Here is a 25,264-nt window from a genome sequence, read left to right on the forward strand (position 1 = left end):
CCGGATCAGAGGGTAGAGCACAGTCTCATTTAGGACAGTGGTTTTCACAGTTATTCAGGTGCAGAGCTGAGGTCTCTGCAGAACAACAGACTGGATTTTGATACAGTCACAAAGAAAAGTAAATATTTACTTTTGTGCTGGATACTGTATTTTGTGTATAGTGTGTATACTAGTTCTGGTATACACAAACAGAAACTAAAGTTGAGACTTATTATCTAGTAAGTTAATTTTTCTGGACAGTTGGGAACAGGTTGCCCTTTGGCAGCTGGCCACCTTGGCTTAGCTTGTAACACAAATGTTCAATGGCAGTGCAAGTTGAAAGCCACCACTTTAGACTACAGTTTTTATTCTAATTTTCTAGATGCTTACTGTAAAAAAGCCCACCAAATGATGTGTATCTTCATAGAATACACTGCAGATAATGGGCAGAAAGTAGAACCATCAAGAACAGGGTTTTTAGGCACAAAGAGTTTCCATAAGCAAAGTAACAAAATAATTTTCCTTCCTTTAACAGTAAGAAAAGGCGGGGGTGCTTATGTTTTTCAGCATTGCCAGATAAAAATACAATAATGTAACAGAAAGCAACCTGATGAAAATTACAGCCATGCCAGTTGTGAATTCTTTGAGATTCAGTAAGCCATTTTACCTTTCTAGGTTTCAGTATCCTCACCTGCGAAATGAGAAAATCCAATTTTGTTAATAAGATAGTTAATATCTCATTAACAAAACCATAGGATTGTTTCAAAGGTCAACTGAGACCGTGCAAGTAACAATGCTCTACAAGTTACCGACATACTATACAAATATAACAGATATCTAGACAAGTTCTTCCTCTCAATGTAACTGTGAAATATCAGAGGACCTGTTATACCCACAACTGCCCTTTCACTCACCTGAGGATGAACAAAACATGCCAGTGCTGAGAACCAAGAAGGCTAGCATCATTCGACTCACATGCAGCCCAAACTTCTTGCACACAGCCCTGGGAGAAAGGCAAAGACTATCAGCATAGCGAATCTTAGGTCCAGACATTTCAAATCAAAGGACCAAAACATGTCTGCATTACAGAGAACACTGAAGATCTAAAGTCAAATAGAGAACTGTCAAGACAAGTTTGTTAGCAATTTCATATGCACAAAAAAACCAAACATTCTTAATCCTTATGCAGAAGAAAAGCTCTCTACCAGAGAGGAAATGTATACTTTCTGTGCTAAGATTATCTACGATCAGTAGGAAAGCAGCATGATACAGTAGAAAAATAACAGGCCTCAGATTCAGACGGGCACCGCCATTTACTAGCAGTGGTACCCTGATGTAGTTACAAAACCTGTTAGATTCCTCATCTGTCAAATGAGAATAATGGTAAAACCTACCTTGTCCTGTTTCCTGTGAGGATAATGTATGGAATAGTGCTTAGAAGAATGCCTCGCACATAGCTAAGAACCACAGTAAGTTGTAGTTATCAGAAAAAAAAGAGTCCAAGATACACCAAAGTGTCAATAGGGGTTTATCTAGTTCAGTGTTTCTCAGACTTATGCAATAACAAACTCCCTTTTACTCTTTTCTTGTAGGTTTGCTTTTCACCCTATAAATTAAACACTATTAGAGATTACTGTTGCTTCATTCAGTCAGTATTTGCTCAGATATATCCACGTATTAGCTATTTTCTTATTCAGGTTCCTTAAAGCATCTCGGTCTTCTTTCTGACATAATTTTGCTTCTCCCTAAGTACATCCTTTAGAAGTTCCTCTAGTTAGGATCTGTTAATGATAAATTCCGTTTTTTATTTGTTTTCTTTTTCTTTTCTCCTTTAATGTTTTATCTGGAAATTATGACTCTTGGTCTTGAAAGATGGTCTAGCTGAAGACACAATTACAGGACAGTTATTAGAGAGACAGTTATTCTCTCTCGGCACTGTGAAGACTGTTTTTTTTGTCTTTTGGCTTAAGCTTCTATCAGTCTAACTGCCTAACATTCCTTTGCAGGTACCCTCTTAGCTCCTTGTTAACTTTAAGATTTTTGGGTCCTTGGTGTTCACAGTTTCACTAGTTCCTTTTTATTCATCCAGCTCAGGATGTGTTAGGCTTCCTTAATCTTTGGATTACATCTTTTTTGTCATAAATTCTGGAAAATTCTCAGCTATTACTTCCTTGAATACTGCCTCTCCCCATTCTTTCATCTCTTGGAATCTGATTAGATGAATATATCAGATCTTTCAACTCTACTGTACAAATTTCTTCACCTCTTTTATGTTTCCTTTTTTTTTGGATCACTCTGTACTATATTCTCAGTAATTTCTGCAGATCCATCTTCTATTCTAATGGTTTACTTGTTGGCATTATCAAATCAGCTGTTTAAACTAGCCACTGAGTTTAAGATATCAATTCTTATACTTTCATTTCCAGAAGTTGTGTTTGGTTTTTTCAAATTTGCCTAATTTTTACAGTCTCATTTTTTAAAAATCTTTTTTGTATTAAGAACACTTAAAATGAGATCTACCCTCAACATATTTTTAAGTTAAAATACATTATTGTTTTCTATAGGCACAATGTTGTACAGTAGACCTCTAGAATTTATTCATTTTGCACAAGTGAAATTTTATACCCACTGATTAGCAAGTTCCCACTCCCCCATCCCCGGCAACCACAATTCTGTTCTTTGCTCTCTAAGTTTGATTCTTTTAGAGCCTCATGTAAGTGGCACTAGGCAGCATTTGTCCATCTGTTACTGGTTAGATGACTTAGTATAATTTCCTCAAGGTTTATGCATGTTGTCACATATTGCAGGATTTCATCCTTTTTAAAGACTAAAAAATATTCTGTTGTATGTATACACCACATTTCTTTTTCCATTCATCTATCAATAGACATTTAGGTTGTTTCCAGTCTTGGCTACTGTGAATAACACTGCAATGAAGATGGAAACGCAGACATCTCCTTGAGATCCTGACTCAATTCTTTTAGATAAACATCCAGAAGTTGTGTTGCTGGATCATATGGCAGCTTTATTTTTAGTTTTTTGAAGAGCCTCCATATTGCTTTCCACAGTGGCTATGTCATTTTGAATTCCCACCTTCAGTGTGCTAGAGTTCCATTTTTCTACAGCTCCACCAACATATGTTCTCTTTTTTTGATAACAGCCATTCGAACAAGTATGATGTGCTAACTCATTGTGTTTTGATTTCCCATTTTCCTGAATGATTAGTGACACTGAGCATCTTTTCATATACCTACTGGCCATGTATAATCTTCTTTGAAGAAATGTCTATCTAAGTCTTTAGTCTGTTTTTTAATCAGATTATTCACTTTTTTGCTATTGAGTTGTAGGAGTTCCTTCTATGTTTTCCAGTTATGGTTTGCAAATATTTTCTTTCATTCTGTATGTTACTTTTCACTGTATTATTTAGTCTGTTCTTATTCATGCTTTCAATTAATTTCTTTAAAAATATTAAATGTAATATTTAGTTAAAATATTACATTTCTTTAAAAATATTCTTATTTTAATAATTCCTAACAAAGTTTTACAGGTCAGTTTTCTGTTGTTATCTCTGCTAGGTCTCACTCATAGTTTTGTTCCCTTTTGTGCTTTGTAAATTATTTTTATTATAATTTCTTATTCACTAGAGCTTTATGTTAATTCTTTGACAGCTAAGTTAAAGATCCATTTCTCTAGAGAAATTTTACATTTTTTTTTTGCAAGATGCCTGAGGGTATTACCAACCCAGAACAACTTAAAATAAACTCTCAACTTGGGGTTTCGGGGACCATGTAGGTGATTTGAATCCGTCCTAAGCCCTTATGAAGACCAATTTAAGGTCACAATCCGCAAAGACAGCACAGGTTCTCTTTCTTCTCCTTCACTCCAACCAGAGTCAAGGCCAAAGAATGTTTTTTAGCTGTTTTGCAGTAGGGAGATTTTTAATAATGATTATTACATCCAAATACCTTTTAAAGAGTTATTAAAATAATGTTTGTTAGAGTTTATTTTTTAAATGTGGCTATTCTTATTACTAGGCCACTTAAATGTTTAATACTTTAACCAATATTTAATCAACCAATAGGTTCTTGATGAAAGACAACATATTGGGTACAAATAAGAGCAGGGAGCCCCATACTGGGAATAACTTCCTATCATCTAAGCTCAAGGGGAGGAAGTAAATAATGCTTCTCTATCTTGGGACTATAAATAAGGTTCTATTAAATCCTACTAAGTAAAATACCAGTTAGATATATATTAACATAACTAAAATTAATAAAATGAAGATATGGTATTTATGAACCCCTCAGGAAAAGACAGTGGCACACAGAAGTACTCTCCAACGGTTTATTTCAAACAAGAAATGGCACTTCTTTCTTCAAAAAACTAAAAATAGAACTACTATATAATCTGACAATCCCACTTCTGGGTAACATCCAAAGGACATGAAATCTCTCAGAAACGTCTGAGCCGCCACGTTCATTGCAGCATTACTCAAATAGCCAAGACACGGAAACAACTTGAATGTCCATCTATGGATGAACAGATAAAGCAAACGTGGGGTGGGTGTGTCTATATACATACATATAGATATAGAATAGAATATTATTCGGCCATAATAAGAAAAAAATCCTGCCATTTGCATGGACCTTGAGGGCATTATGCTAACTGAAATGCCAGAAAGAAAAAGACAAATCCTGGATTATCTCACTATATGAGGAATCTAAAAAAAGCCAAACTTGTGGACACAGAAGAGTAAAAGGGGGGCTGCCAAGGCTGGGGCCGAGGCAGGTCAGGGGAACCTGGAGATGCTGGCCAAAGGGTACAGCATGAATGAATTTTGGGGATCTGATACACAGCATGATGACTATAGTTAACAATACTGTATTATATACTTGAAAGTTGTTATGAGAATAAACCTTAAATGTTCTCTCCACACACAAAATTATGATGTGATGTGATGGCTGTGTTAACCAACCTTATCATGGTAATCATTTCGTAATATATATATATGTATCAAATGATTATGTTGTACACAAATTTACACAATGTTGTATGTCAACTATATCTCAATAAAGCTAGAAAAAAATTTAAAATAAAGAAGTCACATTTTGGAATATTAGGAGCTAGAAGGAAAATGTTTTCTATCCTAAACATTGCTTACACTATCAGAGAAATAATCTATGCAATATTGGGCTTCCTCAGCACTTTTAGAAGCAAAGCTTTTATACTCACTTATAAAAGTAAAGTTCACAGATACAGCTCGCAAAAGCCAGGAGACATCGTACAAAGTAAAAGACAAGAATCTGAAAGAAACCCAGAACAAGAAAACAGAAGTCACAGATACAAGTTTGAAAAAACTCTTAAAGATGAAACTACCCTCGTTTGTCATTAATGACGTAAATTGGTATAACCTTTTTGAAAAGCAGTATGTATCAAGAACTATATGAATTGTTAAATCCCTAGACCCAGTACAGTATACTCATTTACATGATTTCAGCCCATAGAAGTCACTCAAAATATGAGGGACGGGGTTCGTTCTATTCATAAAAATGTAAACTGCAGTACTATTAATTTAGAAGAAACTACTTAAAAAACTATAAAATGTCCAATTATAGGGAAATGGTTAAGTAAGTTATGCTGCATCTATTTTGTGGATTACTATACAGACATTAAAACTTACGGTTACAAAGACAGTGGAAAAATTCTTATGCTATATAAAGCTCATTCATTCACAAGCATTTCTTAAACAACCATAATATATTAAATCTTGATAATTACAAAATATCAAGTGTAAATGAGTAATACAATATTATTTGTACATCAGAATTACAGCTACAGAAGTCAGAACATATGAAAAGACTGGAAAGAAACATAAAACTGTGATATGAATATATATACATGTATATATATAATAAATATGTACCTAAACATTATATACATAAATATAAAACATAAAGTAGCTGTATCAGGCTGGTGGGGTTTGGGTGCATACTTTTCCTATCTTCTAAAAATCTGTAATGTGATTTTATTAGTTTTATAATTAAGAACATCAATTCAAAAACAAAAGTAACAAAATAATAGGTGTTATACTGTGTAACTTTTATACTACACTATACTGGTATGTTTAAGAGCATTGAATACCTCAGAATATAAGCACTATTTAAGCACTATGATTAATAAAACTGCACATAACTTGAAAGCACTTTCCATTTTCACCACTATAACCAAAAACTTGCAAAAAGAGTTCAATAAAGTGATCCAGCAAATGCCTAGATTCATTAATTAATTCAGTAAAAACATCCTGAGAACCTACTATCCACTCAGCATTATTCTAGATGCTACCAGGGATTCAGGTAATTTTAGTATAAAGTGTCTAGGTGTAAGGACTCCTCATCTAACTGTAGAGAGTACAATAACACATTTATAAAGTTAAAACTTAACACCAGTTAATACAAGAATTGTATTTGGGATCAGGAACAATGATGCCTCCATAACAACATTCCACATTGTGACTGGAAGTCCTGGTCAGTACAAAAAGAAACAAAAAAGAAATGAGGTATAAGGAATGGAATCAAAGAAATTGAACTCTGTATACACAGACGAAAGAGAATCCGAGTGATTCACATGACAAACCCATCGACACTAATTAGAAATTTAGCAAGACTTAGATTAAGATCGAAAAACAAAAACAATTCTGTTTTCTATACCAGCAACCACCACCCAAAAAAATAACAGGGAACAAGATAGTATTCACAAAACCAACCGAAAGTACAAAGAACTGAGGCATTAACCTATTAAGACTGAAATGGATACATTTAAAAATTAAGACACAGACAACCTAACTAAATGGATCAATATATCTTTATAGAGATGGAATGACTTCACACTGTAAAAACACTGATTCCCCTATTAATATGTAAATTCAGTGCAACGCCCATCAAAACCCAACAGAATTTGAGGGAAGGACAAACTGATTCACAGGTGATTTTTTAAAAACAAATTTTAAAACGGACAAAGTAAGAAATTCCTCAACCAGATATTGACACACATTACAATATGGTACTGACTGACAAATTTACCAATGACATAGAATAAAGAAGCCAGACACAGATCTACAAATATGGGAATAAGGTTTATGATGGAGACGGTATTACAAATCAGAAGGAAAAGGATGGACTAGTCAGTTAGTCTAGTTCACCATACAGCAAAAATAAAGCTGGATCTTTCCACAATTTATAAAAAAAAGCAAATTCAAATGGATTAAAACCTCATACGTGATGGTAAAATTATTAAGCTAATAGAAGAAAATACAGAATATTCTTTTGACCTGTGGTGAAAGATTTATTTTAGAAGACCCAACACCCACCAACCATAAGTGATAAACTAACTGGTTTTACTATATCAGAATTAAAGATTTCCATTCAACAAAGAACCACAAAGTTAATATATCCTTAAAGAAAGAATTTTCAGTATCTAAAACCTACCAGGGGGCCACTAATTGAGAACTTCTACAAATCAGAAGGAAACATTAGAAAGACCAATTAAGAAACAGGCAAGGAATGTGAATAGGTGATTCACAGAAAGGAAATCTGAATGACCAATAAATAAATGAAGAAATGCTCCACCTCACTAGTAACTAGAAAAATGCAATTAAAAGTGAGAATCATCTCACATACATGAGAAGGGCAAAAATTCGTAAGTCAGAAATATCAGCTCCCAATTATTCTTTGGCACTGTTTACATTAAGCTCCTAATATGCTATCCCACTGCACATTGTACTTTTCCTCAATAAGACCAACTGCGTTTATAATTACTTGTTCAGTGCTCACCGGCCTCACTGAACTATAAATTCCACAAAGACAGAGATTTGGTCATTGTTATGTCCAAAGCACTTTGCTAAGTGTCTACTTAATAAAAGTTGTTCCGTTAATATTTGTTGGACAATGAATGAGTGAATGAGTCTTCTTAAAAAAATAATCTCCTCTTAACTACCAATATCTTTTGTCCTTTTCTCAAAACTGTTCCAGAGACTCACTTCTTGATCAGTTCTGCTTGCTCCCAGGTTGGCCTGCCCTTACCTTATTAGTTTGTAGAATTCTTGCATGAAACGCAGCTGGCCAGGCATGAAGCAACAGGTAAGCATAGGAGCGAATGGCATAAACGGGGGAATATTCCCAAGTCTGAAACCCCTTTCCATAGATGAGGTAGTGTGTCTGAAAGGAAAAAAGCAGATGGATTCACAGTTACATTAGCCAAAAATGCATATTAAGAGGATGCAGGTGAAGTTTCTGAACAAAAGTATTAATGAAATAAAGGTACCCCAAAATGCTAAAATTCTCAAGGTTTGCAACTCATGGGTAAAAATAAAAATGACCCAATACTGAAAAATATTAGGACATTATAAATTCTATAGGATAATTTTTTGGTCAAGACTGAAAGCTTAAATTTTACCCTCTACTTATTTTTTTTAAAAAGTCATTAGCTGAAACAGAAAAATGCTAAACCTTGTATTTTCCTTAAACTACCTACGCTAAGCATTTATTTTTTTATGCATAATGTGATCAGAAAATTTTACCATTGAATTTTCCGTAATAGGAAATAAACAGACTTTTAAGTGTATAAATCAAGTAACCGCAATATAAGCATACTATTTAAGTAACATGTTTTATTTTAGTAAACCTCAGAAGAAATAACAAAAAGTTGGAAGTGGTTGCCTCTAGAGCCTGGGATTTGGACATGTAAGTGGAACAGGGAGCTGTTTTTAGGTTTTACAGTAGTTAACTTTAAAAACTCTTTCAAGGTATTATTTTGACTTTTTAAAAATGTAAAATTATAAGTTTTACCATTTTGGAATACAGCCAAATTTCCTATCACCTTTAACAGTATGCAAATCAACTTAGAACACTAAAGTGAAAATAAGTTATTTTACCAGTAGTCACACTTATTATTTATGTCCTGATTGGTAACAAGGTCCAAGCGACAACCAGAACAAAAAATGAAAACTAAAGGAATCACCTACTGGTTCCCAGTAGTTGAATGTTTCATCACAATCAGAGATGTTACTCAGGAGGGCAGCACATAACCTTGCAGACAGCAGACATTTGAAAGCGGTAGACCCTTCGGGTGCCCAGACTTGCCCTGCTTTGGTCCCAGATGACCTGCTCAGAGAAAAAAGGCGTGTCAGGAAGACCGGCTAACAGGAAGGACTAAAACTGCAAAGAAAGGACAAGAATGCGAGGCGGCATCAAAGTACTTAAGTTATTCACCTAAAAAGGTGAACCGTTTGTTGTTCCGAGTAAGAAACAAATTAGGACCCTAACTTCACCCATGCCTCCCACTTCCGCTTTTAAGGTGTAAGGTGATTCCTACACGCTAGTTTACTCCATCTATGACACTCCGTTTATCCAGACAACTAATCACTCGCTTGAAGGGCACAAAGCTCTCATCCTCCTTTTCTTTCTCCTCCTAACAAGGCCATAATTTTCGGTGGCTTTATCATTTCCCCACTTGTTCGAATGAGTGAAGGCCTAACATGCGCAAGGCAGAAACCGCCTCCGATTCCGCGCGTCGAGGGCTCCCGTCACGCGCCTAACCTGCTGTCACCGGGGGCGGAGGTCGCGGGCCCCGCCCGGGGCCCGACGGGCCGGGACCCTGCGGGAAGGAAGGAAGCGCTGAGACGGCCGGCAAAGGGCCACTCAGGCTCCGCCAACTTAACCCCGGGGCGCCCGCCCGCCGTGGGCCTGCGCCACAAGCCACACAGACCCGCACTTCGGGTTTCCTACGAACATCGCGGGCCCTCCCGGTGCCGCCCCGCGCCGCCCGCCCGGCCACGCCCCCGCCGCGCCCGCACACCTACTCGGGCCGGGGCTCCGAGCTGCCCGCCTCCCGGCTGCACAGCAGCTCCCGCAGCCTGTCGGCGGCCGAAGCCGCGTCCCCGCCGCTACCCGCGCCTCCCTTCGGGCGCTGCCGGGCCCCCCGGCTCGCCATGGCCAGCGTGCGGAGGGCGGAACGCGGCACGGACGAGAGCGGCGAGCGCGGCGACGCACCTGCGGCCGGCGAACGGTGTCCGCCGAGGCCCGAAAGACCTCGACATGCGCAGACGGGCTGCGCGTTCCCGGACATATCGGGGCCGACCGCGGCTAGGAGAGATGTGGGGCGCCGAGTCCCTCCCTGCCTTCCCACACTCAGAGCTCTCAGCGTCCCTCCCTCCCTCCCTCCCTCCGACTCTCTTCCTTCACGTTTCAGCGTTCTCCGCTCTGCTACAAAACCGTCGTCTGCCCCCCACCGTGCTGAAAGCAAGCCCACATAGAAAGTGACCACCACGGAGTTAGTACCCAGGTGCACGTGCAGTTAGGGATCACGGCAAAGCTGACCACCGAAGGGGACGTGCGCAAACGGCCACTGACACCCTGCCTCCTCAGTCTGCGTGGCAGTGGTAGAGACGGCTGGAGCTAACTCAGGCTTCAGAGAGACGAAGCCCTCATGGCGCAATACAGAACAGAGAAAGCCTCAAGAAAGTGCGACGATTCAACCTGACACGGGTCACTGAGGTTGCTACTACAGCAGTTTGGTAAGTGTTTGACATATTTTATCCTTCACAGTGACTGTTTGTTTAACCAATAGAATAACTGAGGCCCAAGGTTGTGTAACTAGGAAATGGTGAAGGCCTCTTCCAACCCAGGTCCGCCTTACTGCAAAGCCCATGCTCTTCCCACCAGAGGATGAGGAGAGCGCGGGGACTTCATACGGGTGTTTTCATAACAGGCTGGTCACAGGCCTGTGACTCTTGTTACCAAGTCCAAGCTCGTGTCATTTGCCACATGATATGGCGACAAGTCGACAGTGAAGGTGTTGGGTCAAGGAAAGTGACTTTATTCGGAAAGCCAGCGGATGGAGAACATGGCGGACTTAAGTCCTAAAGCACATCTTAACTCAGGGTTGATTTCAACCCTTTTACATTAGGGAAGGAGGAGCAAGAGGGGGTTGAGGTCAGGAGGTGACTATCGTCCTCAGACATCTGGATGTCAGCAAGGGTCTGAGGAAAGTTGTGACACTTCTTGTCTTTGGCTAGGTGCCTCTGTTAGGCAGAAAGACAGCAGCAATGAGTGGGATGAAAAGGAGAAAGGGTCCCCTAAAAAAGGACTCAGGGAGTTGATCAAACAGAACCAGAAAGCCAGAAATAACTGTTAGCCAGATGAAGCCAAAGGGTCCAAGAGTGACTCAGGAAATGTCCAGGGTCCTCCAGATAAGAAACATCAGAGGCACAGGCCACAGCACAGCCCCTGCCCCCATTTCACCAATCAGAACAAGCCTAGAGAGCTGACAGCTGTCCATCAAATACCTCTCTGCCCTGCCAAAAACCACATAAAAGAAGCCTCAGAATGAGCATCCACTGCCTGCCTGTCTTATCTTAGGCAGGCCCACTCTGTTACTCTATGTAGAGTATATTAAAACTTAACTTTGCTTTCTTGACTTTGGTCTCTTGTCTCACTATATCTGACTTCGCTGTGACACCGAGCCGAGTCCTTTCCTTCCTAACACCTCCAGTCATTTTGTTCCTATGGATTCTTGATGATCCAGTCATTACTTCTGTACAAAACTTCTTTATCTCCTCTGGGGAGGCGCATTTCAGGTAAGGGGCTGGTTGCATCAATCTTAAGTCATACCCAAAATTCCCTTTGATGATTAATGAGCCTACATGCAGGGCTAAGCAGAAGCTTTTTGACCCTAAGATAAGGGCAGCAAAGGAGGCAGGCAGAAACAATATAAAGACAGAGATGTCAAGCTTTTTCACTCTGTTACATACTCATCTGTTCCTGACACCCCACCCACTTCTCCAACCAGAGTTCTGTCCCACTTTGCAGAGACTTGTACCAGTAACTGAGTTATAGAGCAAATGCTGAACTGACAGAGTCCCAGGATAAGATTTCATACTAACAGCTCCCAAATATTGAAAATGGAGATTGATCATATTGCTCAATTCCCACACACAAGTATTAGTTACCAAGTTCAGATATCCCAGTTTAGCCATATCTCAAATATCCATCTCCTTTTCATTCCTCTTTTCATTTCCCTATAATACAAGTCTCTCCCTGCCTCTGCCAGACTAGTACAATAGCATCCTTACAGGAATCTCCCATCTCAAGTTCATCCTGTGCAATACCATCCAATTAATTCTCAAAAGCACTACTCTGTGTTGCTTCGTTAATCAAAAATCACCATTTTTCCTATTTCCTTCCAAAGTATAAGCTCCTTATTCTGGTGCTCAGTCTTTCCATGGACTGAACTGACCCAAGCCTACTTTCCTAACCTTGTTTCTGACTACTTTCCTGTACACATTTTATATTCCCACTGCCTGAAAGGTGCCCCAAATGCTGCTTCATCTCTACTTCCACTCGCGTATGTCCATTGCCGAGAATGAGTGCACTCCTTGCCTAACAATCCTCCCACCACATCCCTACTACTGTTTGAAGATCCACTTCAAATGCTACCTCATCCCCGTACCAGGCATTATGGGGATAGGAAAAAGCTGTAAGTCACATTACCTGCCCTCAATTAGCTGATAGTCTATCTGGAGAGGTAAGCAGTATGTTTGTCCAAAAGGGTTCCCTTGATTCCTAAACCCGTGCCCCATGCTTACTCCTGTGCATTTTCCTATTCCAGTTAGTGACATGTCTATTCTTCCAGTTGCTCAGCCAAATACCTAGGAATCCTGCTGGACTCTTCTATTTCTCTCACTCCACACCCTTCACTCACATATATATTTAATTCATCAGCAGATCCTTCTAAATATTACCCAGTTAAACAACTTATCACCCTAGCCCAGGTCACCATTATCTCTCATTTGCATTAACATAGTAATCTCCTAATTTGTTTCTTTGCTTCTGTTCTTGCTTCCCATGTGCTCTTCTCCAAATACAAGAACAAGAGAGTTATTTTCTCCAGAGCTTATAATTTTAATCTGTGGAACCTAGCAATTAACAGGAACATACATTAATTCTCATTAGAATAGTCCATTCTGCCAAGTCCTGGGCTGAGCCACTCTCCCTGTGTCCCTTATAGATGCTTAAAACAGAAGGCCCCAAAATCTTAGGGGGCCAAAATTTAGAGCTAATCACATTTGAGAGGTTACTGCTGACGACGACTAGGGAAGAAGAAGTAAAAGAAAGTGGAAGGAAGAATATGGGGTTTAGACTCAGACAGATCCAAGTGTGAGCTCTAAGCCTGACAATGATTGGTTTCATGACTTTAACAGTATTCAACCACGGAATAAAAATGATGATGACGACGATGACGATGATAACAAGACTAATTAGGGAGCACCTCTGAAACTTACCCATGCTAATAAATGTTAGTCTGGCTGGCTCTAAAAACCACTCTCATAAGTTGACTAAGTGAGATGATACAAAAGTGTTAAGGGAAGAAACATTGACAGTGTTGAAAATACATTTGATTTGATAAGATACTCAAGTTCTGCCACTTCAGCAAGAAAACATCTAGAGTACAATATGCCGTTTTGTTTTCCTAGTCATTACTCGGGATCAAAATATTACACAATCACTTTATAACCTCTAAGTTTAAAGTCACCAATCACATTATAGTCTGTAAGTTTAAGTGATAGAGTCACAGGTTTCTTTTAGAGTAAACCAACATTGGCTAGTCACAAGGTAAAAGAGCTCACAAAATCACAGTCCAGAAAAGACAACTGGGCAGCACAAACTGGTCTTTTTCATCCATACCCACACCCAAAAGATTACACTGGAGAATAAATTTACTAAACTACCGAACTGTTACATGTAGTCTTTGCTGAATCTCCTTTCTAAACTGGGACTGCATTGATGCCACCTGCTGCCGGGTGAGGGCCTTGTCACAGGTCTGGTAGGTCAGTCGATAGCAGAGACTAACCTGTTCAGTCTTTGGATGCTGAAAACAACTAAGGAATTGTATAGATGTGACAGTGTCCTGGGACACTGCTCGGGCCATGGTGTGAAACTCTAATTCATCAAACCCTTTCTCCTCATCTATCCAAAAACTAATATCATGTGCATAGCATGGAGGATATAGGGAATAGCTTTTAAAGGGTTCTATTTTCCCAGGGATAAAATTCTTCAGGAAACGGTTATCAAAGGTCCACAACATCCTCCAGTCAGAGATAGCCCAGACAAGCATGGCTAATAGGTCCAAGTTCATAGACACAAACACAAAACACTGGTCCTTGTTTACAATGCTTGGAACAGATGTAGTGATAGACCCGATAAGCAGATCCTTGGCACAACCTGGGCCAAAATTATGAGACTTCACATTAATCATATAATCTTTCCCATTTGGTTGAAAAACAAATTCCACTGAACTGCTGCTCAGTTTAGAGCCCTCCAATGATATCTGGGTCAGAAGGCTTTCCAGAATGCCCTTTAGATGATCCAGTAGTGATTGAAGAGAGCCATCCTTCAGATTTTTATTAAACCCAAGGATAAGTAAAGTCTCGTGAAATGCTGGCATTCTGAAAGGCAAGATGTGGCACTTCCGAAAGACAGGTCCACTAAGGACATGCAGAGAACCTGGGAGGAAGTCTGGTGCTTGGATGACAGTCTGAACATGAACTAGGAGAGAAGGTCTAAGGCAGACCTTGGCTTGGTCATAGGTTCCTTTATGAGCTTCTTCCTTACTGTCTCTTCCAGGAGCCTCGGGAAGGCTAAGTTCTGAAAATGATACTAGAAAGTCCTCCATGTCTTGTCTCGTCCCACCAGGGAGGGACTCAGAATTTGAGTTATCTTCACAAAGACTAATCCAAAAGGCAGCTGATAGAATGTCACAGTTCCAGTGAGTGAGAACACTGGTGGGTCCTTGTGGCAGCAAAGGGAAGGAGCACTTCAGCCTTTTCAGAGGGAAAGCTTTGCCCAATTCAGAAATAAGTTTCTCATTTATGGTTCTGATAGGATGAGATGAAGGTGCTTCTAGGAAACCTCTGTTTAAACACACCCAAAAAAGAACTTTTTAAACTTCAAATGATAAATAATTGTAACATAGCTAGAATTAAAACCACAAATAGCTGTATGGAAAAGAATTATCCGTAAGTTGATCCTGAAAGGAAATAAAAGAAATCATCTACCATAAACAGGGATATCATGTGTTTCAAAACTCTGACAGTCAATATGCCTACAATTTACCAGAAAATATGGCAATTTTTAATTCTAAAGAGGCTTGTGTAGGACAGACTAATATGAATTCAAAGCACCAACATCATTAACAATTTATGGAGCATCCAATCAATATACAGCTGCTATCAAGCCAGTCAGGATACAACTAGGGGTAGAAGTGATTTGGGATAAAACAACAGGTTACCTGTTCAACTTCCCTGCAAGTCCTTCTGGTTCTGGAAAGGAAAACCACTGGTCATCCAGTCTGATCTTAAAGATTTTGGGTTGTGAACCTTTAAAGGGTAAGCTCTGGGTGAAGATATGATTCAAAGCACCTTCCACATGAAAGGATTTAGCTTGACTCCTGGCAAAATAGAAACCAGGTATGAAGTCTGTCATTATTAATAAAAACAATTACTTCTAGAGACTGAATCAGGAAATTGGCAGGGAAAAAGTCTGCCTGTGAGATTTTTTCATCATCAGAGAGAGAGGAAAAAGGCTCAGGCCTCTGTCATTACTTACCTATATCCAGTGCACTTGTACCCTGGCACAGCCTCACAGCTGAAGGGATGCACGTCACTTAAAATGAATCCCCCCCGAGCTGCCATGGCAACCACTTGCCAACTGTTGTGCCATTCTCTCATGGGCTTATCAGCTGGTGTCCCACCTTGTCCTCTACACAATGTCACATGGATTTCTCCTTCCTCTGCAAGAACGTCTGCACAGCTAATGGCAGAGGGAGACACAGCTATTTGTCAGAAACACATAGAAATCAGCACAGGACTTAGCTAAATACACATGGTCTGGCTGTGAAATAATTAAAATCCAATATGACTATTTGCAAAGGTTTATCAGACTTCACACATACAAAGAAAATAGGTGAAAGTAAATAAGAATGGAAATTCAGTGTTCGACTCATAACTGATACCAGGTTGCCCAGGGTGTTATCCAGGTTTGTATTTGCTTTGTTCATCTGTCAGAAAGGTCAGTGTCTGAAAAGTTCCTGTACATAATTCACTGATCAGGCTGTTTTTCCCTTAGAAAGTTATTTTTCATTCCCCTCTTGCCTATTAAAATTCTATACTTCAAATACTAACTTAAAATACTGCCTCTGTTAAAAGTTTCCTGACTACTATGTCCCAATAGTTGTGTGAGACCTCCCACAGAATCACGTGTTTTGGTATAATTGTGTAATGCACTGTTTTAAATTCATAGTAATTTTATTAGGTAGTTACTGTTAATATCCTCAGTTTACAGATGAGGAAGCAAAAGCACATAGATTTACCTAAAGTCATACAACTATAAAGCGGTGAATGGCGATGTGAATTTGGACAGTTGGGCTCCTAAATCCAGCTCTTGGTCATTAGATTATACTGGCTATTATTCTGCATTATCAAAAATAGGTGATCCTCCCTTCACACACCTGAAATCACACTATTTGTACTTTTACTTAGCATTTAGGGTTATATGTCTGCCCTTCCAACTAGACTGTGTTTCTCTGGTGCTTTATATTCTCTGTAAATCATACTAACTCCCACACGTATGCCTTACTTCCCCAACTAAAATGTTTGAGTGCAGTAATTGTGTAACGTACATCTTAAACTTATTTTGCTTTTGACTGCGGTCCTTTTCTCACCTCTGGAAAAACTTGGCAAGCAGTTCCCTGTTCTTAGCTACTCCAGCTTTGCGTCCACAGTGAGGAAAGTTAAAATAAATTCGATCAAACTCCCTGTCGTGCAGTTCAAAGGCATCTGCCAGCTGGGTGCAGTCCACACCAAAACGTACCTCGATACCTGGCACGATACAGAGACAGGAGGACATCTTAAGACGTGGAGCCAGAGAAAGCCCCTCCCTAACCTGAACCCCGCAAAACCGAGTCGCGGGACACGCGGGCTTTCGGAAGAGCAGACGGTCCAGAGCGACCCCGCTCCCCGCGCCTCCCACTCGGAGCGCCACAGCTGGGCGGGGCTTCGAGGCCTCGCTACCTTGCTCGCGCAGGCGCTGGAGGTTCCGTCGGGCCGCCGGATCCCGGGCCGAGTCGGCCGGGCCCTGGAGGCAGGTGGCGGTCACACTGGTGCTCGGACCCAGTGTCTCGCTCAGAGCCGCCGCGAAAGAGAAATTGCCCTCCCCAACCAGGAGAAGACGCCGGGGGGCCATGGCCTCATCGTGCTCCCCGCTCGCGCCTCCCGAGGCGCTCGCTTCTGACGTCACTTCCTTCTCGGGGTCTCCACGCGTCAGATCGGTGACACGCCCGCTGCGCCCGCGCCTCTCGACGAGCGGGCGCCGCGACTCCCGAGGAGGGAAGGGGCCTGGTTTGCGGAAGCTGGAACCGGCCCCCCTCCCCGCCCGGGACTGCCTGAATAAACGTCTGAGGGCGGCCGGGCGACTTCCTCGCCGGAGCGTGAGGTCACAAGCGGGCACTGGCGTCGAGGGTGAGGCGGGGGCAGCGGCCAAGGGCAGTCCGGCTGCGTGCTGCAGGTCGCCGTCTCGGAGGGTCACCAGCCGCATCTCCGGAATGGCCGCCGCCCACTGTCCCTGCTGCGCGGAATTTCTGCAGGTGCTTCTGGCCCCCTCCTTCGCTCAGGAAATACTGAGTATCCGTGGTGTGCTGGGCTGCTGCGAGCGCGGCCAGACACGCGGATGAGCGACGTGGCCTGTGGCTTCAGGGAGCTTGTCACCTGGCAGTTCTCAGGCGGTGCTGGGAGTGGAGGGGTTCGGGGCCTTACCAGTTTTGGGGGGCAGCGGGAAGCTTCCCTGGCTGAAGTGAACCTGAGTTGAAAATTAAGGGAGGGAAAAAGTACACTTTACCTGGGTCAAGAGAAGTGAAGAGGCAGAAGCAACGATTCGTGCGGAAGGATGATGGATAAACAAAATAGTTGAATTTGGCTGAACTGTAGTTGGAGGGAGACTGGGTGACATATGAGACTAAAGAGTTAAGCAGGGGACCAGGTCATACAGAGGATTTCAGCCGTTTGAAAGCCTGAACCTCATTCTGAAGACAGTGGCCAGCCAGTGAAAGATCTTAAATAGGAACGTGCCAAATTAGATTTTCATGCGTTCCTGTGGAGAAAGGACTTGAGAAGAACAAACCTGATGGAAAGGAGATCAGATAGGAGACTCCTGCAGTAATGGAGGCAAGTGCTGGTAGGGATCTGAGATGCAACTTGGCAGTGGGGATGGAAGGTAGTGGACTGATCCAAAAATCAACAAGATTTGGTGATTGGATGGATATAGGAGTTGAAAGAGAAGTACCAAAGCCTGGGTTTCAGGCTTGGACAGCAGAGTGGATGGTGATGTCTGTACCTACAGCCCTGAGGGCAGTGTCACTTCAGTATGCAGTCTGAGTACTGGGCCTGTTGGGCTTTGTGGGACATGCTACCCACTAGTCATTATGCGGTTTGCTGACAGTGAATGCATCTGTCTTCACAAAGAGCAGCTACCTTTAAAGCTGCAGTATTGACTTTGTCCCTACCTGTAGAAAGGTGGGTGGGTGGTAGTGACTCCCAAGTCCTGGCCATGTGGCCATGGTGACCTGGGTGATCTACATTCTTTGCTTGGAGAATGGAGAAGGCCAGGTTGGGTGACATCTCTTTTTTTACAGAGCATGGAGTGGCCAAGTAAGGTTTTCTGTCACTGTCCTATAAAATCTTCAGACAACACAAGCTATTCAGCATTAAATTTCTCTTCTTCAAGGAAGGTATTGTCTTGCTTCTAAGCCAAGGGACCAGACACAGTTTGGGGCCTAAAATAAAAGTGGTTAGCCATTTGATTATTTACAAAAAACTGAAATTCAGACATTGCTCATCTGGTATTTGCAAAGCACTTTTGAATGGGAGGGCAGGCAGAAAGAGAGGGTGTGATATTGAGTAAGACCCAGATCCTGTCCTTAAGGGATGTACTGTTCATTCCAGGAGATTCCACATGTACTTGAAGAGCTCTAACATACCATAGAAAGTTGTAAATATAGAAAGATATGAAGATACAGCTCTCTGTGAGACAAAAGTTAACCAGAGGGAAGGCATTACAGAAGTGGCATTTGAGATGGGCCTAGAAGGAAGGGAACTATCATTTACTGATCACTTGTTGTGTTATCTAGTTATCTAACTCTTATTTCTCCCTATTCTTTGACTATAGCACAACTCCTAGTCCTAAACCCCTACATCTTAAAATCACGTGAGCATTTAGCCAGTTTTCCATATAGTACTGGGGGTACTGATGTTCTTCCTTTCTTTTTTTCGGTGGAGGTGGGCATCTACATACATGCTAATTGAGAGGGTAGGTCAAAGAATTCATGGGCCCAGAGAGAAAGGAACAGAACTGTGACAATTAAATTGGGAGGAAAGCCCAGATCCTTAGTAAGGTTTTCTTATGTTATTCTTGGCTGAGGGTGAGAAAAGGGTGTCTTTTCTGTGTTCTGGTTTGTTCTACTACCCTTTCTGTTATTGCCTTTTCCCAGAGACAGTCCCTTGCCTATTTCCTTGGAAACCCACACTATGGGAGCCTCATTAATGCAGATGGCCATGGGGAAGTGTGGATAGATTGGAATGATATGTCCAAGTTTTTCCAGTATGGATGGAGATGCACCACCCACGAGAATGCCTATTCGAACCAAACCCTGATGGGCAACTGGAACCAAGAAAGATATGATCTAACGAATATCGTGCAGCCCAAACCCTTGCCTTCCCAGGTAATCTAACTTTCTCTTTTTGTTTTCTTCTGTTAGCAAAAGAAATACCAGTAGCTGTTCAAGAGGCAGGAGTCTGATAACCTCCAATGCTGAGATCTCTCAGGCTTCTGTTCAGTGAAGTGGTTGGTGTGTGGTGGGGACAGCAGTCCTCACCTGGAACACCTACCCCACTTTGCTATCAAGTTTAGTATTATTTTATCTTAAAGTATTAAAAGAATGCGTACTCTTTTTCTCCTGCTTCTGTTTGGACTTTCTTAATCTACAGAAATGCATAATGTCTCTGACTCAGGCTAGCTTCTTCCCTAGTCCCTGCCTAACTAGACTTGTTCTTTATTTGTGTCTTGTTCTTAAATCTCCCCTAAACAAACATACAAAGAATAAGGAAGTTAGAATTTAGCTCAGTGATATACAGACCTCTAGTCAATCTAAAATATGACAGAGCCTGTTAGAACTTAGGTCTTTGTGTGCTTTATTTCACAGTATTACCTATAGACCCCTATATTTTTTATCTATTACTATTTTTTTCCAGTTTGGACACTACTTTGAAACAACGTATGATACAAGCTACAACAACAAAATGCCGCTTTCAACCCATAGTAGGTGGACTGTTGTTTTTAATTCTTAAAATCTTAGGCCCTAACTCAGTGCCTAGAACATAGAAGGAACTCAAGTAAAAGTAAATGGAATGAGTGACTAAGGGGGTGAGCAGTTTCTGTTTTCTCAGTTTCGACAGCACTTGCTGTCTGTGAGATGGGTCACTAAGACTGTGCAGGTGACAGGTGCCCCTTGTCTTTCATTCTCTTCCCTCAGGATTTGAGAGAGCACCTCACTGGTTCCCAGGGCATCAGCCTGAGCTGGATCCTCCTCAGTATAAATGCACAGGAAAATCAACTTACATGAATAGCTACTCAAAGCCTCCAACTGGGGATTGTGCTATGTGTTTGTGGAACCCGAATAACCGCCCATTTCAGGGCCCAGGATTCTGAGAAAAAATAAGAAGCTTCATTTTTTCCAGAGGAGAATGTGAGGGAGTACATTCTAAGCACAACTACAAACTCAGTTGACTATGGCACAGTTTCACTAGGAATAAAGAAAGCTCAGAAAACATTTTCTGCCCCCTTTTTGTTTGTTTTAACCAGGATTTAAATGTCTAAGTTCACTATATCTTAGTTCTGCATTAGGAGTGTTACAGGAGGGTATTGAAAAGAATTATTTCCCTCAAGGCGACAGCCACCCTGCCCTCCAGCCATGTCAGAACTGTGAAATCCAGTGTAATTTAGATTACATTTGGCCAGATGCTCTCTGGATGAGCCTGGCAGTCCTGGTCAGGTAGTGTAACTTTACGGTGGCCTTAATGAGCATCCCCTCTTAAGAACTAGAGAAAGAAAAGTTCTCTATAATACATCTTCTGTATTATAGAATACTCCATACTCCTTCCCGGAACCTTGAGCCACCATAGAAGGAGTCCAGGTACCTGACCGAGACACTCTATAAAGAGGCCTTGACACTACAAAGAGAGGGAGAGGGGACCAGCTGAGCCCAGCTCTCCAGCCTTCTTCGCTAAGGCATCAGGAATGAGAGTTGTCGTCTTGAATCCTAAATACCACCAAGTGACCCCTCAATGCCCCAAGGAGCTGAAGAATTGCCCACCTGAGGTCTGTACTTCCAAATAGTAAGATCTAATAAAATGATTGCTGCTTCAAGCTAGTAAGTTTGGGGATAGTTTAATATGTAGGAATAGACAACTAGAGCAGCATCCTATAAATTGTGTATCCTGAGAACTTGCTGAACTCTCTTATTGGTTGTAATAGTTTGTGTGTTGGTTCTATAGGTTTGTTTTGTCAGATGATTATTTCATTTGCAAATGATGGCCATTTCATCTCCTCCAATCCCTTCATTTCATTGTTTTTCTTCTATTATGGTACTGGCCAGAACCTCTCATGTTGTATTAAGTACTAGGAGTGATAGTGAGCAACCTTGTCCTGCTCAGTATAGTAAAAGGAATGCATTTAAGTTTTCTTTGGTAAGTATAATGATTGCTTTAAGTTGTTGTTACATAATGTCTACCAAGTTAAGGAATTCTTAGTTTATTGACAGGACAGGGATTTTTTTTCCCCTATAGACAGGCTGAAACATACATTAGTTGGGATAATCAAAAGATTTCTTTTATTCTATTAATGTACTAAGTTACATTGAGAGATTTTACAATATTAAACCATTCTTGAATTTCTGTAATATTTTACTTCAAGTGATTACTTAGCTAAAACTAGGTTAACAGCTGTTCCTATCCCAAAAATATCTTAAAGTCATTGCTCCATTGCCTTTTGATCTTTATTGTTGTTGAGAAGTCTGCTGTCAGTTCATAAATCTTTTTGTCCTCATATCTTTTAAGATTTCTCTTTATCATTATTCTTTTAAATTTTCATGGTTATATATTTAATCTTATTTATCCTGCCCAGTACTGAGGACTCATATTCTGAGTAAATAGCTCAGCTGTTTTTCAATTGGTAAATACACAGCTTTGTCCCTTACAGCATGTATAACATCATTTAATTTCTAATATGTATAAACAGTTCTTTTTCATACCTAAATGTTTTTAAATTTCTTCTTTTTTGTTTAATATTTCTTGATCTTCAAGAATGATGGTATTCCTCTATTTTCCTTTCTGTTGATTGTGTTGTTGCCTGCTTTGGTTTTCAGTGGGAGGTATTTTGGTTTGCTTTTCCTTTTCTTTCTCTGCCTCTGCTCATCACTCCCTACTCCCCAGTAGTTTTGCATTGTCTCCATCACACTTTCCACATCCCTCCCCAGCTCTAAACCAGGTTTTGTAACAGTGGCTCTTCCCACCTCACTAAGCCCAGAGTTTCTATCCAGTTATAATCCCAGGAAGGCAGGATTTTTCCAGATTTCCTTCACAAGTGGGAAAATCCTCCTGCAGCCTCCTGTCTTGAAGTGATGAGTTGGCTCCTGATCCACCGTGGGTTGAGCACTTTGGTCTCTTTACCCTGTAGAAATCAAACTTATCCACTGCCACTGCCTGCTTCTAGACATAGAGGCGAATATGCCTGTTCTCCTGAATTTTATTTTTCTTTATTTAAATATGCTGATATTTATTTTGTCCATATTGTTGTTTGTCTTTTCTGCTTAAAAACCTCTAGCACTGCTGTATGTTAGTAACAGAGGGATTGCATCAAATCTGAGCTTTTTATCTTGTCAGGAAGTCTGCTCCCGTTTACTCTTTGACCTACCATTTTCCTGAAACTGTACTTATGGAAGTGAAAGTTGTGCTAAATCTAATTGATACTTCAGCTCACATGTTGTTTAACTTTTACATTCTGCCTCTAGTAACCACTTAATTACCCACCTCTTCCTTCCTGAAATCCCATTCCGTTGGTTTCTGTGATTGTGCTAAACAGGTTTTTCTCTAATTTTTCTGACCATTTCTCTGCTCTTTTATAAGCATATCTTTCTCTGTCAATCCCTTAAATTTGCCTTCCCAGTGATCCTGTTGTTGGCCTTTCCCCCACCTCTTTTTGCTGACTCTAGATGATACTATCAACTCTCCCCTTTGTGCTTCCATACTCTAACGTCTGCACTCCATACCAGCCATGTCTACAGAGCCTGGATTTACGCACCCAACTGCTAAGTGAGCCTTTAATTCCCAAAGGCCCACAGATTCAACACACCTTCAACTGTATTCAACCTTCTGTCTCAATTTTTTTTATCCTAATGTATTCCATATATTGGTGAATTCTATAGCTCTCTTTTAAGTATCTCAACCACTCTTTATTTTTAATATATTATATATTATGTGATAAGTTCACATAGTTGTCAAAGCAGAAACCAAGGGATTATTTTGGTTCCCCCTTTCTCATCGTACCCATTTCAAACAGATAACAAGCCTATAAATTCTGTCTATAAATATCTCAATTATGACCCCCTTTTTTAGATCTCTGTTGCCTTCTGCCTTTGCCGTCTTCCAGTTTCCCATCATTTCTCACCCAGTCTGCTGCAACACCCTTTTGGTTGATGTCTCTCTTCCGTTTTGGTCCCCACTTAGCAATCTGGATTGCTCCCAGAGTAAGTCTAAGACTGCAGTCGATCATGCCACTCACCTGGTTGAAATCTTTTATTGGCTGCTGTTGCCTTCAAATCCCAAACTCCTTGGCAAAGCCCCTTTCTGACCCAGGCACCTTGTCTCACACTCCTGCTCATACATCCAGTTCTCCAACCAACCTGAATATCCGGGCACTTCATGTTGTTCTCTCCTCCTCGGTGCATCCGCTTCCCATTTCACCTTGCCAAGTCCTGTAATCATTGAGAGAGAATTCAGTCATACACACTGCAGGCCCAAAAAGGATAGATAATAATAAGAGTTGGTAAGGATGTGGAGAAATTGGAACCCTCACACCCTGCTGGTAGAAACGTGAAATGGTGCAAATGCTTTGGAAAACAGTCTGGCAGTTCCGCAAAAGCGTAGACATAGAGTTAGCATGTAATCCAGCAGCTCTACTGAAGAGAAATGAAAACATACGTTCACATAAAAGCTAGTATATGAATGCTCATAGCAGCATTATCCAAATAGCCAAAAAAGCAGAAGTAATCCAATTGTCCATCAACTGATGAATGGATAAATAATATGTGGTATATTCACACAATGAAATATTATCTGGCAACAAAAAGGAGTCATGTGCTAATATATACAACAACTGGAGGAAACATGGAAACATGCTGTGTGAAAAAAGCTAGTCACAAAGGGCCACATATTGTATGATTCCACTTCTGTGAAATGTCTAAAATAGGCAAATCTATAGGACAGAAAGTGGATTAGTGGTTACCTAGGACTGAGAGGCAGGCATTGGAGGCTAATGGGGTAAATTATCTTCTTGGCTGATGAAATGTCCTAAAATTGATTGTGGTAATGGATGCTCAACTCTCTGAATGTATTAAACTATTAAATTATATACTTTGAATGGTTAAATAGTGCAGCAAGTGAATGATATCTTTATAAAGCTGTTAAAAGAATTGGTCGGGGTAACCATCTCTAGGGTGCCTTCCATGTCCAGAGTAGGTATTTCTCTTAAGGGTTCTCATAGCAGATATTTTGAATGGAAATCATAGAATCTTGAAAATATGTCTTAGAATTGTCTTTTTACTTACCTTTTCCACTCAATTCTTAATTCCTTTAGGGCAGAAAACATGCCTTATTTTTGTAGCTAACACACAGTAGGCACTCTGTAATTATTGAATAAGTAGATATTGCTAATTTACAGTGTAAATAGCCCATTGCTGTTTACAGTGTCAGACCCAGTGACATATTCAAAATAAAATGTAAAGTATAAAATAGAATTCAATAAGATTGTAATAGAATTTTTCTAAGCATGAAACTCTGTAACATTCCCAAACCATTAGGCAAAAACATCCACCAGGTCTTCTAAGTTTCATATCTTATGGAAATGAT

General features: G+C 40.7%; 3 protein-coding genes across 14 annotated transcripts in view; 1 reads left to right on the top strand and 2 right to left on the bottom strand.

The window, feature by feature from the left end:
• ALG9 (ALG9 alpha-1,2-mannosyltransferase) overlaps positions 1–10,013 on the bottom strand; it is a 91,545-nt gene extending 81,532 nt beyond the window's left edge. For 3 of the 8 annotated variants that reach the window (XR_008993256.1, XM_057490576.1, XM_057490575.1), the window contains exons 1-5: positions 9,836–10,010; positions 8,999–9,137; positions 8,058–8,192; positions 5,212–5,282; positions 894–982 (exon numbers count right to left, since the gene is read on the bottom strand). Coding sequence is in view for 7 of the 8 variants with exons in the window: in XM_057490576.1 (XP_057346559.1) it covers positions 894–982; positions 5,212–5,282; positions 8,058–8,192; positions 8,999–9,137; positions 9,836–9,966 (565 nt within the window). In the remaining variant the exon portion in view is untranslated. Of the gene's footprint in view, positions 1–893; positions 983–5,211; positions 5,283–8,057; positions 8,193–8,994; positions 9,138–9,245; positions 9,478–9,572; positions 9,768–9,831 lie in introns of those variants that run through there. The other 5 variants (XM_057490579.1, XM_057490580.1, XM_057490582.1 and 2 more) reach the window with 5 other exon arrangements.
• An 822-nt stretch (positions 10,014–10,835) lies between these two features.
• FDXACB1 (ferredoxin-fold anticodon binding domain containing 1) lies at positions 10,836–17,283 on the bottom strand. 2 transcript variants are annotated; one of them, XM_036919711.2, is made up of 5 exons: positions 17,102–17,283; positions 16,753–16,909; positions 15,639–15,842; positions 15,322–15,480; positions 10,836–14,944 (listed from the first exon to the last, which is right to left on the bottom strand). In XM_036919711.2, the coding sequence occupies exons 1-5, from the start codon at positions 17,271–17,273 to the stop codon at positions 13,759–13,761; spliced, it is 1,878 nt and encodes a 625-aa protein (XP_036775606.2). In that variant the 5' UTR covers positions 17,274–17,283; the 3' UTR covers positions 10,836–13,758. The 2 variants fall into 2 exon arrangements, with proteins under 2 accessions (XP_036775606.2, XP_057346566.1); XM_057490583.1 differs by lacking the exon at positions 15,639–15,842.
• Positions 17,284–17,377: 94 nt separating this feature from the next.
• Positions 17,378–20,910, top strand: CFAP68 (cilia and flagella associated protein 68). Of its 4 annotated transcripts, none has more exons than XM_036919712.2 (5): positions 17,380–17,673; positions 18,718–18,813; positions 19,573–19,803; positions 20,333–20,399; positions 20,614–20,910. In XM_036919712.2, exons 1-5 carry the CDS (start codon positions 17,632–17,634, stop codon positions 20,787–20,789), a joined length of 612 nt encoding a protein of 203 aa, XP_036775607.1. In that variant the 5' UTR covers positions 17,380–17,631; the 3' UTR covers positions 20,790–20,910. The 4 variants fall into 4 exon arrangements, with proteins under 4 accessions (XP_036775613.1, XP_036775607.1, XP_036775608.1 ...); XM_036919714.2 differs by lacking the exon at positions 17,380–17,673 and adding an exon at positions 18,230–18,250; XM_036919713.2 differs by lacking the exon at positions 18,718–18,813 and having other exon boundaries at positions 17,390–17,673.
• The last annotated feature ends 4,354 nt before the right edge of the window (positions 20,911–25,264 follow it).

The sequence above is a fragment of the Manis pentadactyla genome, chromosome 13, assembly GCF_030020395.1.
Source record: "Manis pentadactyla isolate mManPen7 chromosome 13, mManPen7.hap1, whole genome shotgun sequence".
In the NCBI taxonomy this organism is placed as follows: domain Eukaryota; kingdom Metazoa; phylum Chordata; class Mammalia; order Pholidota; family Manidae; genus Manis; species Manis pentadactyla.

Coding starts and splice junctions, on each gene's coding strand:
- CFAP68 (XM_036919712.2), top strand. CDS start 17,632: ATGGCCGCCGCCCACTGTCCCTGCTGCGCGGAATTTCTGCAG. Junction 18,814..19,572: donor ATTTCTCTTCTTCAAGGAAG/GTATTGTCTTGC, acceptor GCCTTTTCCCAG/AGACAGTCCCTTGCCTATTT. Junction 19,804..20,332: donor CCAAACCCTTGCCTTCCCAG/GTAATCTAACTT, acceptor ATTTTTTTCCAG/TTTGGACACTACTTTGAAAC.
- FDXACB1 (XM_036919711.2), bottom strand. CDS start 17,273: ATGGCCCCCCGGCGTCTTCTCCTGGTTGGGGAGGGCAATTTCTCTTTC. Junction 15,481..15,638: donor TACAAGTGCACTGGATATAG/GTAAGTAATGAC, acceptor CTATTTTGCCAG/GAGTCAAGCTAAATCCTTTC. Junction 14,945..15,321: donor CTTGCAGGGAAGTTGAACAG/GTAACCTGTTGT, acceptor GTGTTTAAACAG/AGGTTTCCTAGAAGCACCTT.